This window comes from Rhea americana, unplaced genomic scaffold, assembly GCF_003343005.1.
Source record: "Rhea americana isolate MKP2758 unplaced genomic scaffold, rheAme1 scaffold_47, whole genome shotgun sequence".
Classification (NCBI taxonomy): Eukaryota; Metazoa; Chordata; class Aves; order Rheiformes; family Rheidae; genus Rhea; species Rhea americana.
The window spans coordinates 442,159-457,108 of NW_028186612.1; the positions used below are offsets into that span (position 1 = coordinate 442,159).

A 14,950-nucleotide genomic window follows, 5' to 3' on the forward strand; every position below is an offset into this window, starting at 1 on the left:
CTAATGTCAAAAGAAATGAAAAACATCATGGGCAAAAATAAAAAATGGGGCACCACAGCCCCAAGCAGCAGAGACTGCTCTGATTGACAGCGTGGTGGGGGTGAGAGGTAGCAGGGGGCTGAGACAGAAGTAACTTGTCCAGCTCRTACGTAATATATCTCACCGTGGGCTTCCTAGACCCTCATATTCAGACACTAAGAAAGGGAATGAGCACTGAATGAATATACACTATTACTGAAACTCTTGCTTTTCCCAGAATGGAGGAACCCTGTAAAAAGCAGTCAGAAAAGCAGTCAGCCAACTCTGAAYGTTCCTTTCCACGTTTAAGGGCACATATCGTCAGGAGGAAGGGGGGGCCTTTTCCTTCCATTAACTAGCAAGATAACCAAAGCAGAATAATTGCATACAGCAGGCTGCAGCTAAATATTGATTCAGATGTCATTGCAAAAGAAAAGGTGAGAGAACAGCAGCTTAAAAAATAATGATGCCAAATCTATGAAATGATGCTGGAAACAAATAGACCTATAGCAATTATATACGCAGCAGATCAAAGGCTCTGCTGGATTAGAAACAACAAGAGATAAATCAGTACCTCCTGTGAAAGGTTTATTCTTTCCTGAGAATTGGAGTATGTTCAAGGCGATCCCATCACCCTTCTTCCCCACCTCTTTTAGGAAATGCAGCATGAAGTAGGATCTCAGATTGCGTGTGGGAAGGAAAAGCTTCCCTAGCAGTTCGCATTACAGCATAGGAGTTGGCACACACTCGTGTAACTTAGTGCAATGGTAGGGACACTCTAAAACACTCCAACATCCAGTTTGATGCGCCACCACCTCAGAGGTCCTTTGGCCTTGTAGCCACCTAGAACCACCTGTAGTCCCTAGCCAGTTACTCCTCTCGGTCCTGCTTGACGTCTTTTATCTTCCTCTTCCGCTACACAACCTACAGTCTACATTCAGCAAAAGCACATTCACACCACGAATTTTAAGACAACCTTTATTTTTCTCTGCTTTTGTACTCAGTGTTGTCCCCACAGAACAAATCCACTGCTGCAAGATATTAACCAGATTCATAGAGAATTCAACAGCACCCAGAATATTTATTTCAAGTTACTTGAAATCTGCCAGGTGGTCCGCAGAGAGGATAGTACCAAACTCGATGCTTTATGGAATTAAAGTTCTTACTGTATTCTTAAAAAAAAAAACCAATGGAAAGTGGTATCTATTATTTCAGGATAATCTGAGAGAATCAAGCCAGGAGTGAAAAAGGAAGATTTTTCTTCTCCTGATTTGTATATATAATTGTTGTATATATAACTTTCCAGTTTTGATATGAATATCTTTTCTTTCTGTATAGGGTTATGGGTCTTTGGTAGAGAAGGCAACAGAAGAAGYAGATTGATGGTCTGGTTTTTAATACAAAAAATGTTAAATCTTCTTTCTGAGAGGAAAATTAAGTACACCCATTCAGACTGGTAAAATTAATGTAAATGGATTATCAATAACATGCTTTGAGTCAAGGTACTGAAGGCAGATAAGTTCACAGCAAAAATGTGCTGAAGAAAGGAAGATATGCTTGTGATATGTAGAAAATCACTAACACAACTTGGTACTATCTTTTAATTAGTAGACCATAGCTTTTGCTATATATTGTAAAGCTCAGTTTGTCGGATTTAAGATACAAAAAGCTGGATAACAATAAATAAAAAACAAGCCTTTCTATTTTTGCTTTCTTCTGCCATCCCAAAGGCAGTCTCTAGCTGTTAAATATTATGTGTTAGAAACTGATTGGACACTATCAACSGACCAGAAACCCAAGGAGGAGAAGACAGTGCTCTTCAGAAACCAATGTGTTGGAAAGAGTCTGGTCAGCATCAAACCCCAATCTTTTGTGAGTCAGTACAAACTGCTCAGCAGTGGGGTGGCAGACCAAGGACTGTGAATTGGCGCACACAAAAGTTGAAAGCAGGACATATATGTGCCGKGAGAAAAAAAGAGCTTCTTAGAAGTCATGTTGCAAAAAGGCAAAGGTCACTGCGTCCCCGCTCCTGTCAGRTTTGAGATTGATAAAGGGCTCAAATCCATTTTTTCCAATGGAGCAGAGGAGAGACCTCCCTGTCCCTGTCTCTCTTACTTTTCCTCCAGTCTGATTTACAGATTGGCAACAGTAATATCTGYGATTGCAGTTTCTTGAATCACAGGCATTGAAAACTATTTATCTGGTTAATGGCTTAGATCAAAAATTCCCAAGAGAGTATTGCTTGGAAAGGGACAGGAGAAATGTGCAAGATTTTCCTGGTCACTTTTAAAGCTCAATTTTTAGTATAAAAGCTCCACAAAAAGTTGTCTTTTTTTTTTCCTAAATAATCTCTAAATAAAGAGATTATTTAGCATGTGCAAAAATTTAATATTGGTTTTGCACCAGGAAATGAAGCCAAGGGATTTGGCCAGGAAATCCTTACTCTAAAAATGTACAAATCTAAGATGGCAGTGGCCAAAAGAAAAAAAAGAAAGAAAAAAAAAAACACTGGAGATTTCAGGATTGTTGCAGCATGAAAGGCTACATGAAACACAATGACTCCCTGACATGTTTTTTTTAAAAAAGCATGCTCTGAAAACTCCCTGTAAGGCACATCTATTTCTGTGCACTTTGCCAACAACTGCAGGGCAAATTCAGGACAAATCAGTTCTAGACAGCTGCATTCTCCACATGGGTCTGCTAATAATAAAAAAAATCTCTTGTTTCAAAGTTGGAAGTCTGAAGACCCCTTTGTGAACCAATTATATACTAGCTAAATCATACTGTCTATTATAAGTCTGTTCTACATCCAACTTTGGGAGAAGCAGGTGCATGATCTCAAACAGCTATTCATAAAGTGTTCTTTTTCTACACTTTTAGACACAATTATTTTGCAGCAAATTCATGTATTTGGCAATGTTATAAATAAATGACGTGATAAAACAAAACCCATATAGATGTTAAAGCTAAATTTTTCCTTTCCTTCTGAAACAAAGCCACTTGAAGGGACTTGATGCACATAGTACGAGACAAGGGCACATCTAGCATGGATATATATACAGATTAGTTTTAATTGCTATTACTGTTTAATGTCGACATTTCTATAATGCCAAAATAAGCTACATTCAGTACTCAGTTTCCATGCTGATGGAAACAGGATAAAAAGCTGTTTCAGAATTATGCATGACTGTAGGTGTGTGCACACAAACCCCAGGTTAACAGGCAGGCTCTGCAGGCTCTGCAGGTCTCAGGTTGGGCAAGCATTTGCCAACAGAGACAAGCAGAGGTTATACTACCCGTCTTCAAAGAATTTGCCACCACAGGTTCACGTTGCCTAAAGATTTCAATATTTCGGATACAGTTTTCAAGTCATAAAGCTGCCACTCAGGTTTCAAGAAACTAGTCAAAAAAGGACTATTCTTCCTTTACTTCAGAGTAACAGCAGCATGTTCTAGACATTCATTTTCACACTTGCACTTTCTCTTACCAGCTGTTGCCCTTTTGGACCCCAACCAGCATACTGAAGTTTTGCATTGCTGACCTCAGGGGGATACAAATTCTGGGGATCCCTGCAAAAAGAGAAACACAAGATTTCAACTTCAGGAATGKCCTGCTTTGAGCTGATGTAACCCCTCCTTTAGCAAACCACCGTGCCCCCTACAGTGTCTTTCAGCGAGTATCATCTAATATTTAGTGCTGGATTTCAGTAGACTTTTTACCATATGGCAAACACCATATAGTAGCAAGTGTTGGTATTTAATTGACATTAAATAARCAAGCAAGCATTTAATTGACAAATTTTGTTTCTTATTAATGTAAAGTTAAATAGGTCAATTCTACCGCTAACTTGACTAAGTCTTAAGAATTAATCAAAGGATGGCAAACAAAGTAATTGTGTTTATCAACACTTTTTAATTCACAAAGGATAAACAATAATTATATTTTTGAAACATACTGCCTCAGAAAAAATATAATTTCATCTTCTTCTTCCCGTGGCTTTTCAGCCTAATCATTTTCCTTTGAATATGATGGCAAGTCAGTTTAACATCTGTATAACAACCGATACGCGGCCTGGTTTCCAAAAAGAAAAAAAAAAACTCCTATTAATACTGGATGTTTCAATCTTTAAGAAAATAAAATTGAAATACTTTTCTTGTGCTTCTGTCCATTACCTTAATTTTTCTAGCAGAACATCAAYGCAACATAGCAAATGCAATATAGAAAAAGAGTTTCTTTTTATAAATGCCAGGGCAGCATAATGCCAAWTTGTCATATCACAGACAACAAATTTCTCCACTTCCTTGATGATATTTACACTCAACACAAATAATTACTTCACATATTCTGGTCACATTGCTACAACTCTATGTATAGTAATATTCAACAAACAAGAACACCAATTAAACACCCTTACACAGTATGCCTCATTAGCAGATCTCAAACTCTTTCAGTAAGGAAGGATATATCATCACTCATCTACAGATAGGGGTAACAAAGAATTTGAGGCCAATATCATCCAAAGATAGAGAAAAGAAAGAACCTACCTCTGCCTAGTCTTTAAGCAAATGGCCTCTACTTGTATAATATTTATTACTCATTAAAGGCAATGTTTTCTGAAAGTATTTTCAAAAAACAGAACAAAAGTGAGTGCAGTAATTAGTCACTATCTGATTTTGTTTACTGTATGATTTGTGACCRGTGCTGTGCCACACTTATGGTTGGCTCTGCTCCCTCGGGCAAGATCTCCYCTTCCCTGTGTCAGGTTGGTTATAGCAAATACAAGGACGGCGGAAAGAGGATTGGTTAGAAGCACATTTTGCCCACACCTTTCAAAGGTGAAGAAAACAGCTTTTCCCATGAGGTCTTGTCCAAGGGTCAGCTAGAACCAGGGCAGACCCTAAGCAGGGAAGGACAGACCTCCGGCTGAGGTCTGATCCAGTGGCAGTACTAACGCTTACAGTGTTCCCACTTCCATAGCACCTGTGCTTGGAATAGCAACTTCTACACTCCTGCTAGAAAGTACATCCGTGGGATTGATTAAGCAAAGTGCTTGCAATTGCAAGTTTGATGCAGAAGAGAGACATTAGAAATCTGGAGGGGCAAGTGCAGTTTGCTGAGGCATCAGTTCTTCAAGTCTGAACACATCCCAGGGCATTGAGATAGCTTATGCCTACACATGAAAAATGTCACTTAAAACTGTTATTGCTTAAAAATAATGTCTTTTCTTTCTCATGGTGTTTAACAATAAAGAGTTCTTCGCTGACAACCTAAAATCATTTTTATAATATATAGGTAGGAGAACAGGCGACTGTCAGCCTGAACTCCTATTAAGAGTAGATACAAAATTCCATTTGCACAATCAGAATAGCCCTATAACTTATTCTGGATCTTTTCATGCTTATGCATTATGCTACAGTATGTATTATCTACTTAAGCTTCAAGACAGCTCTTCCTGTAAAGACTCAATCTGTTTGATTTTAGCCTGTCTTGATTACCTCAACAGAGAGTAACTTCAGTGTAAGAGAAAGAGAAAGCCAGTAAATCAAGTTAAAAAAAAAGAAAAAAGAAAAAAACTCTTATGAGGGAAAGAAAAAGTACGGCCGTATTTGACAAGTACTTCCCTTTTACCCATGGCAAGAAGAGTGCAAAATATTACAAATAAAAGGGAAAATATCATCCCCAAATAAACAGATTAGATGAATTGCAGGAATTCAAACCTGTAATGTTTCAGATAACACTGGTGGAGCTAAAGGACAGACATACCAATTACATCCAATAACACAGAGCAGAGCCCAGACAAGTCCTGTCAGTTCTGCTCACTGCATCATCTTTCAGAGGAGGAAACTTTTAATGCAATGAGAAATGCAGCATAAACTGGCTTTGGTAGCTGATAAGGTGAAGCACAAGTCTGAAGGAAGAGCCCTCCATTCAACCTAGCAGAAAAGAGTCCTGCTGCAGACAAAGAAGCAAAGTCACCTTCACTTTCTCTGATATCTCTCTGAGGMACATTTTAACTGCATCTACCAAATTAGTTCTTAAATTGTTCGGAATGGCTGGGAAATTTTTGTTGTAGCAAAATCTTGTTTGTTTGCATTAAAATCTTTTGATAAACATGCAGATACAAAAGCTGAGYGATGGAATTGCATATTGTCTGGAGGCGTCTGATTTAAAACTTGTTATTGTGAACTGCCTTTGGATTCAGTGAATAAGAGCAGACAGTTCCAGATCATGATGTTCACCCCCTGACTTAGGTGGTAGCTAGGCATCCGTCCTCATGCTCCGAGTTACTCTTTTCCACTGCAGTTCCTAGTCTTAAGTTCCTAGTCCTCCCCTCTTCTGAGAGACAGGTAGCCCTAAACATAGTTTTTCCTGGTAGATTTTGACTTGTTTCTCATTTCCTTCTGTGGACTGAAGAGAATCCTCTATCTGAGAGTATTACTTCTCACTCTCCCATCTGTGGTGAACTGTAGTGTCATATACAAGMGGACTGAGAACATCCTTCCATGCCAAGCCTGAAGCAGCACGGCTGCCTAGTGAAMTTCAGAGAAACTGTCAGGAGGTCTGTATTAGTTGTGTCCAGGGAAGAAAGAGCTGTCCCTGAAGGTAGTATGAAAATAGAGTTCACATACTTATATTCCCTACCGTGGAGGAGTGGATTCCTATGCRCTTACGCAGGCTGCCTTGGAGGTAGGCATTAATTCAGCCTCCTTTCATCTTGTTTGCACACTTCTTGCCAGTGCCAGRAAGGCTGAAGAGGATGTCCAGAAAGAGGTCTCCGTGGCAGTGTAGACTCCAAGTTCAGAAGAGCTGAGCTTGCTCAGGCCAAATTCCTCCTTGGTGCTCAGGCTTTAAGGACCACAGTGAGTACCCATAGCCTGTCTCTGCTGTGGCTGTCCCCTGGCTCTGAGAAATCTTTGATTTCCTATCAACCCTCCCAGCCCAGAGCAGATCCCATTACAAGCCCGCTATATMACACCAAGGAGAGAGCGGGCAGGAGGAGGAGAAATTGCCCACACAGAYGCTCTAGGCAGTTCTGCTCAGTCTTCTACCATTCTTTCCCCAATAAAGCCTTTAGTTAACTCTCCAAATACTTGTCTCAGTTTGTGGATCACTATCTCATACTCCTCTGGATCTTTAGTTCTCCGCAATAAAAATGCCTTAGAGGAGTCAGACCAAACACACACTGAAATCCCAGAAGCATTCCCCCATTTTTCCAGTGCTACATATGGGGCAGCATATCTGATACTAGCCTGACTAGTCAACTCTTTCTGGGAACCAGGTAACCTCTGAGAAACTATAATCCCTCAAAGCTACACCCTTGCTTCTTCCTCCAAAACTTTCTGCTTAAAATTTTAAAATAGTTTTTTCTTGGATCAACCAATTTTGTAGGCCATCTTGGCCTTTCCAAAGAGCCAGTGCTCCTCACAGATCCTCATAATTAGGTCTTGTTTGATCTGAACCTTTCCCTTGCGAGTTCTTTTTTGCAGGATGTTGGTTGGAAATGGGTTACTTTGAATGCAGTCTATATACCTTCTATAATACAGTTTGCATGAAGAACTGGGTTCACTGCATCTTTATACTACACTAAAAGACCTTCACCTTCATCTATAGCTAAAGAAATGTCAAGAAATGTCATAATAAGAAATGCCTTATTAAAGGTTTGCTGTTCTTTCTTTTCTCTTTTAAAATGATTGATTTTAAAGACTGAAAAAGAAGGAGATAGTAGTATTGTTTTAAGCCAGATGTAAGATGGAGCAGGTGCTCTATAAACTCTTTCATGTTAAGACGACATTGTCTGGAGCAAAGGCTGTTAAATTGTTATAATAAACAAGGTAATAATTCCAGCAATTCCATAGAGTTGGCTATAACATTCAGTAGGGAATACTTTTGTCTTTCACCCTTCCATTTCCAGTTCACAAAAAATTATTATTGAACTAGTAAATTGCAAAAAAATACTAATTTAGATGAAGTTTCATGCCAAAGTCTCCCCTCAAAATTTCTGAATAAGCAAAATTCCAGAATGCAATTRCTGTAGCATCTACTGTATCATTTTCAATTGTAATTTGGATCAAAACCTCTATGTAGAAAAAGTCAATCTTAATCAATCATACCAGGTTGCCTATTTTTGACCTTAAAACATATCATGAATAATAAGGAACCAGTTTTAAAGGGACTGTATTTCTTTTTGCCAAAATTTCTACATCTGTGTGTTCTCTCTCCTGATATTTTTTCCTATTTTAAAGAAGACCAATTTCCCTTAGTGACTTCTTGACACCAAATCTCCCACCAAGTGCAAACATGACAGTGTTCTATATTAAGTACTTCAAAAACAACTTAAAAAACCAKAGAAATTGTCCACTGTAATTGAAGGAGAGGTTCCTTTTAGTTCAAGAATACCAAGCAAAATATTTCACAACGCTAGACGCAAAAAGCTTGAAACTGAAAAAAAGCAGTTAAAGTCTGGGATATGGTATGGGCTGCTTTCCTATTAGTGCTTGAGTCTGTTTTAATAACTTTTTTTTTAATCTCAAATACAGAATCATAGTGTTTGGATAGAATTTCTTTTGGAAGGGATATAAAGAACTGGAAACATTATAATATTTAAGAGTTTTTGACATATAATAAGAAAAAAAAAAGAACTGATAATAATTTATAAAAAGAGATAAAACTAAGTAAAAAATATATGTTTGCAAGTGAACAAAGAACCGTAGATAATGATTTGCAGAAAGAAAGAAGCATACCCAAGAAGTACCAGGAATACCATTTCTGGAGGAAGGAATAGGCATCCTTATACGATTAAATAACTTGTTTACTTCAGTATTCACAAAGGAGGAGAGGAGACAGGTGCCATTAAGAAAATTGCTTCCCAGGAGATGCACAGCCCCACAGAGAATCATAGCGAGACAGAATAACATACAGTACTGATGGGAATCGAGGCTTGCCAGAACAGATAATCAAGAAATTAGATTGTCAGAAGATGCAACTAAAAGTATCCCTTCCAGAATTCAAATACAAGTTCTTAAATAGATTAGGAATGCTCTTCTGTTCAAGTTCATTCTCTATTAAATATTTAATGCATACATTCACACATATTTTTCTTTTAGCACTTCTCCATGACTAAAAGTAGAGGTAGGTAATGAAAGCAAATTGAAGCTATTAATCTCAGTGCACATCATATCTGTCAGCTATTCTTAAAAACAACGGCGTTCATGCCGCGTTTTGTCCAGAGACAAGTGAATTCCATGGATTTAGAGCACAAAGAGCAAAAAGCGAGGGAATCTGAAACACATTTGTCCCTGGTTTGRCAATCCGGTCAGATTCAGCCAACAATGTGAGCTCAGAGGTCTATTTGATTACAATCTGTGTTTGTGAAGCACCTATCAATGTAATATTTGGTACTAGACCTGCAAAATCTTACAAAATGCTAATATCACTTTAAAAATCAATCACTTGCCAGCAAAGAAACAGTAAACTTCCTTTGGGAATTATGTAAAATGATGGCACAAGTTTGTCTTTCTAGTGAAGTTTTACAACAGTGATTTAAAAACCTAGCAGAGACTGGTAAAGCTAAGAGTCACAGTAATCCAGGTTGGAGGACAGCAAGCTGTTGATCAAAATCTCTTGGTTTCCCTGAGTAAGCAAACGGTGGAAATGGCCCTTAGATATTGGTAGCATGATTTTTTTAAAGACGACATTATCATGCTTCTCATGTGACCCCTCTAAATCATAGATGACAGGGGAGACTTTTGCTGCCTTTTTTTTTTTTTAAAAAAAAAATTTTGTTTGCTCCTGGAGTCATATCTACTCCCCTAAAAAGACAATGAGAGGAGATAGCATTCAGGTGATAAATAGAACCACTTAAAAATAATTTTCTCATACTCATGTAATTTTATCTCACTCTGAAGGGGTTTTTCAGCCAGCTCCGATCTCAGAGTTACAACTCACAGCATGAGGTAAGTCACTGGATTTATCAGGATTTCAAGTCCTGTTGTCCACAACAGAGAAATAACTTAACAGACCCTGAGATGTTTAAGAATGAATGGGGAAGATCTGAACAACAATGAGCCCTGGTCTTAGACATGCCTACAGACACAGTCATCAGCAGAACCACAACCATCAGCAGAACCGCAGTCTTAAAGAAAAATTTAAAAAAGGCTTTTTCCTTGTCTATTTCAGAAATAAATTATTGCTGAGTCTACTTGCAATGGTTAAATATTTCTTGCAGATGTAACAATTAGGCRAGTAGCTTGGACCCTTTCTGATCACTCTTCAGCATATGTGCCTTTCTCTCCATCACATCGTTCTTCACAGTGATTCTGCCAGTCCCCAAGAAAGGTTGTTTGTGATGAAACCTTAGTTTTTTCCATTGAGCTGACCTTGTCYGGCTTACAAACTCTAATAAAAATATAGCACCAGGACACGATGCCTGCAGAGAGCAATAKGGGATTATTAGTACTTAAAATGAGATGCAGCTGTGATCTCTGGAGCCAGTAAAAGTGCCTCACAACAATATGACTTCACTGGATGCTCAGTCACACCCTTAATTGGGGCAAAAGATTGATACTTGGGCTTGTGCTCTGAATTAATCTAACAGTTTGTGTTACTGGGTTTCAGATAAAAGTAGAATGACTCAGTASTCTCTGAATCTTTTTGAAAGACTCTTTGAACAAAATCTTATTTCATCTCATGTCCACAGCGTAAGGAGATCTTGGAGAGTTGTGTGTACGTTCTCAAGAATATTGAAACACACTTCTCTTTAATTACCCTGCCCCTGCATAAACCATGCTTTCCACAGATAAAAGAAACAAGGCATAATTTAGAAGTGCCATTATTGCCATATCTAATCAACTATTAAACTGTACTGCAATCAATCTGATTTTAGATACAGTTTAAAAGTGAGTTGTAAAATACTCTGCTTATTTAGAGGAACAAAATGACACTACAGCTCTTTTATTCTGCCAGAAATGCATAAATCTCAAGTATAGATGTAAGAGGAAAGGCTCACATCTGAAATGAAGTGTAAATTTTGTCTTCACAACTCTGCATAGGGAAGGTCCTTTCATTCTTCTAGCTTGTTCTCAGGTATGGGACACAGGAAAGCAACCTTTCCTACTTCTGTTTCATCTTCTCCAAATTTGTGGTGAGTCATTCCACAAACAGAAGGTTAATGGTAAGGATTGAAAAGAAATCAGGGCTAGTTTGGACACAGTCTATGTTATCAGTCTGAGGTTACATCATTTTTTCCATAAAGAGACCCCCTTAGGGGTTACTTTAGCAAGAAAAGCCCTACGTGCCTCGTAAACCCTAGTTACCTCTCATTTTAGYTCATAGCTGTGACTGATAAATGAACATAAAAAGAGTTTTTTTTTTTAAAAAAAAAAAACACAGACTCTTTAAATACTTGAAGTCCTACCCCAGGCTCCAGCATTTGCCAAGGTGCTCGGTTTTGCCATGTTCCCTTTGGACGTGGTCACCAGGATGTCGACCTTGCCAGAACTGCAGCCAAACCGGCTGCGTGGGCACAACACTCATGTGCATCCCAACCTTGGCCAGTGCTAAGCACGGACCTAGCAGCGGTGTTGCCATTCCTTAGCACAGCTTAGGACCTGGAGGTATTCACAGATGGAGAGAAAACGTAAGCAGTCCTCCAGCTGTAGCATCCTTTCTCCACCCAAAGGTCTTTCATTGCATTTCCTAAATCTCCCTACTCCCTTGCACATATGTTCTGAGCTCCCAAATGAAGCAGAATACCCATTTTGAGATAAAAATAGATAATGAGCTCATTAAACTTGCCTAGCAGCTTCAGTTCCTAAAAGTGCAGAGCTCACAGAACCATGCAGCAAGGAGGAAAAGGAGCATGGGGACCCCAGTGGGCCACCTGCGCACTAGACGGTCCTCAGAGACTGCGTGACCCCAGTCCCAAATAAATTCCGCAACGGCAAGGAGATACCCACAGTCTTTCAAGCTTAGAGGAGCCTCAAATCTGGCTTCTTTCTGGGGCCCCCCAGCGCCCATTTCTTGCACTGTGTAAGGAAACGGTAACACCCAGCGGGGCTTAGCAGGCTGAACCGCTTTAGCAACCCAGTGCAGCAACAAACGTTAATCGAGACCGCAGGGTGTCTCCACAGCCCAACTGCAGGCACAGCAAAAATGACGTCCTGGGAAAATGCATGTTGTTCTTTCCTATGYTAGCGAGAAAGCCTTTAAAATCTTGAACATTAGGATGGAGAAGAAAGGGAAAAAMCACACTTTGAAAAGTACCACCTACAGAACAACTTTCATCATTTTCTGTTATTGCTAGAAGGGTGATACATGGAAGCAGAGCAATTGTATGGGCTTCAAAATCTGTGGTTCGTTGCCTATATTGTACCATATGATYGTGCTATAGTTTTAGATTGTGCTATATTTATATGCTCTTTCATCTACCTTTTTTCCCCTTTTCTGTCAAAAGTCTATATAACTCATTAAATGTGAATAAAGAAGAAACTCTGACCAACGTGCTGTGTTTTGGTGATGGTCAGTGTTGGGATGTTTGTGAACTCTGTGGTGGTTTCTGTGGTTTGGAGGCTGAATAAAGCCTGGAGGAAAATGGGAAAAGTTTGTTAGAACTGAAGAACACAAGGACATTCCCAAATCTGGGATACTTTTCTCACCAGTGAGGCCTGGTGTGTGCATTTTTTATTCAAGAACAGAATTTAAGAGGAATGCTGCCTCCATTTGCAGGGAATATTGTTTCTTACAAACACTACGGAGTTTGCCTCAACCCCCTCTTTTTTTTCTTTCCTTTTTTAAAAATTTACTTTGCTTTACTGATGAGCCATAAGCTATTGACCTTTTCTTTTTTTGTAAAATTGGAAAGTTGATTGCTGGGCTATTCTCCGCTAAACTGCTAACATCTTCATCTAACTATTAATTACCAAGATTTTTYCCCCCAGTCTCAGCAGTCATTATTCTAATTCTAAATATCAAATCCACCCATCAGGGGACAATCCTTTATTATTATCATTATATATGGTTTCTAAGGTATCCACCCACATCACAACTGACTCTGGAAATGAGAAGCATGTGGTAAGAATTGCTTTGCCCACATAGGAACAGAGTATTTCACATAAACAAAAAAAACCCCGCTCTGCTGCAGTGACCAAATATGGGCGAATGAACGAACAGAGAATCCTCTGAGGAAACACGATGGTGTTGAATTGCTGAAAYGGATTTCCTCCTGGAAGTGGATTTTCCTTTCCCTTCCTCCCTCCTCCCAGCATAGACAGGGGTCCTGCATGGAGCTGCCTTCAAGTTTTTTTCAAGCTGCCATCACTCAAAAGCAAGCGATACCCAAACAAGAGCCTTGTTTAATAGAATGCAAATGCTTTCTTATTAAGGAGGTACAAAATATATCTCCAGGCAATAAACATGCACAGGATTTAACCGGCGCCCAACAACTCCATCTGGGCTTGATTCAAATTCCAGTGAAATCACCTGGAAGATCCCTATCYGCTTCAGAGGATTTAAGATCAGGCTCCACAATCCAGTTATCAAGTTTACCTATTCCAAGGGCCACTCTTCTAGTCTCAAAATACAACAGAATAAGCATATCAGATCACAAGGGTGTTATTTATAGTCTGGTGCAAGATGCATGAGGTTGTGCAGCAGAGGTGCCTGAATTCACAAAATAAACTGCCTCAAAAAGACAAGAAAAATGTTGGAGATTACTAGGAAAGAGGGAGGGGAGATAAGATCAGAGTAACAATACTAGATTTTTCACAAACTGCAGGATGTATTCGTTTTATATTTTTTAACAAATTTCATATTATCATTTGCTTTTACATACCTTTTTATAAGGACTTATTTCAGCCTCTATATATCATTGTTGGGGGAAAAAAATCAGATCCTATAAGTAAAATTTAATTAGCTGAAAACAGATTTTATTTAAACCAGCACTTTTTCCTCCTAAAATAAAATATGGGTTCTGTTACTAGTTCATAAATGTTAAAGAGTGAAATCATGCAGCACTCTCCATGGCAATTATCACCTCTGCGTGGTAAGCAATATTTTTCTCCTTATTTTGCAGATGAAAAAACTGAGGCAAGGACAATTCCTGGATTTGTAAAGATGTTTGACTGCTATAGAGTAGGAGCAAGTAAAATGAGCCAGAGCAAAACAAAACAGGGCAGGCTGGGTCTAACAGGAAGATATCTGCAGCAGAGCTAGTTCCCCACATTCTTTTTTTAACTACAGCATTAAAAATGAAATGTGTCTACCTTTTACTGTAAACATGGAAACGAGAGTATGTGCAAGGAAAATCTTGTTGTCCTTTAACACATTATGCATTACATAAAACTGTGCAGAGGGATTCTGTGCTTTTTTTGACATCYAGCTTTGTATATACAATGTCTGATAAAGCTTTTATTAATCGGCTGTAACCTTTTTCCTATGAACAGCTCGTACAAGAGAAGGAGATAGGAACATTAGTGAGAGCTCTGCAGAGCAATCTACAGTCATCACTTTGAAAATTTACTCACAGCGAACCAAGGGCTCAATTCCTCCTCTCGCTATCACTTCYGTGGATCTCCAACATGTATTTTGCCCTCGCTCCACACATGGGACTTCTCTTGATGTTAATGGGAGTTCAGCGTGGGGGATGTGTGGAATATTTTATAGCGCTCTGCAGCACAGGTAGGAAGAGCAGAACTCAACCCTCTGATTGCTCCTTTGATCCACCTGCCAAGTTCCTCTGATTATGCTGTATAAATTTGAGAAGAAATGCGAATCCTGCATAGAAGTTATTGTGTACAATTCCCTCCCGCCCATAAAAACAATTATTCAGGAGCAGAATAAGGACTAAATTTCCCTCTGATCCCTATAAGCACATTTTGGGGCTGGTGCCAATATGCCCCAACTGGATATGCTCACACCGTGGTGAGGACTTATTGGG

At 39.0% G+C, this 14,950-nt stretch overlaps 1 protein-coding gene across 1 annotated transcript in view; it reads right to left on the reverse strand.

Moving 5' to 3' along the window:
- The window catches only part of DPP6 (dipeptidyl peptidase like 6), a 425,270-nt gene that overhangs the window by 102,586 nt on the left and 307,734 nt on the right, over positions 1–14,950 (reverse strand). The window contains exon 7 of the mRNA XM_085316409.1: positions 3,506–3,587. Coding sequence (XP_085172535.1) covers positions 3,506–3,587 — 82 coding nt within the window. The remainder of the gene's footprint in view (positions 1–3,505; positions 3,588–14,950) is intronic.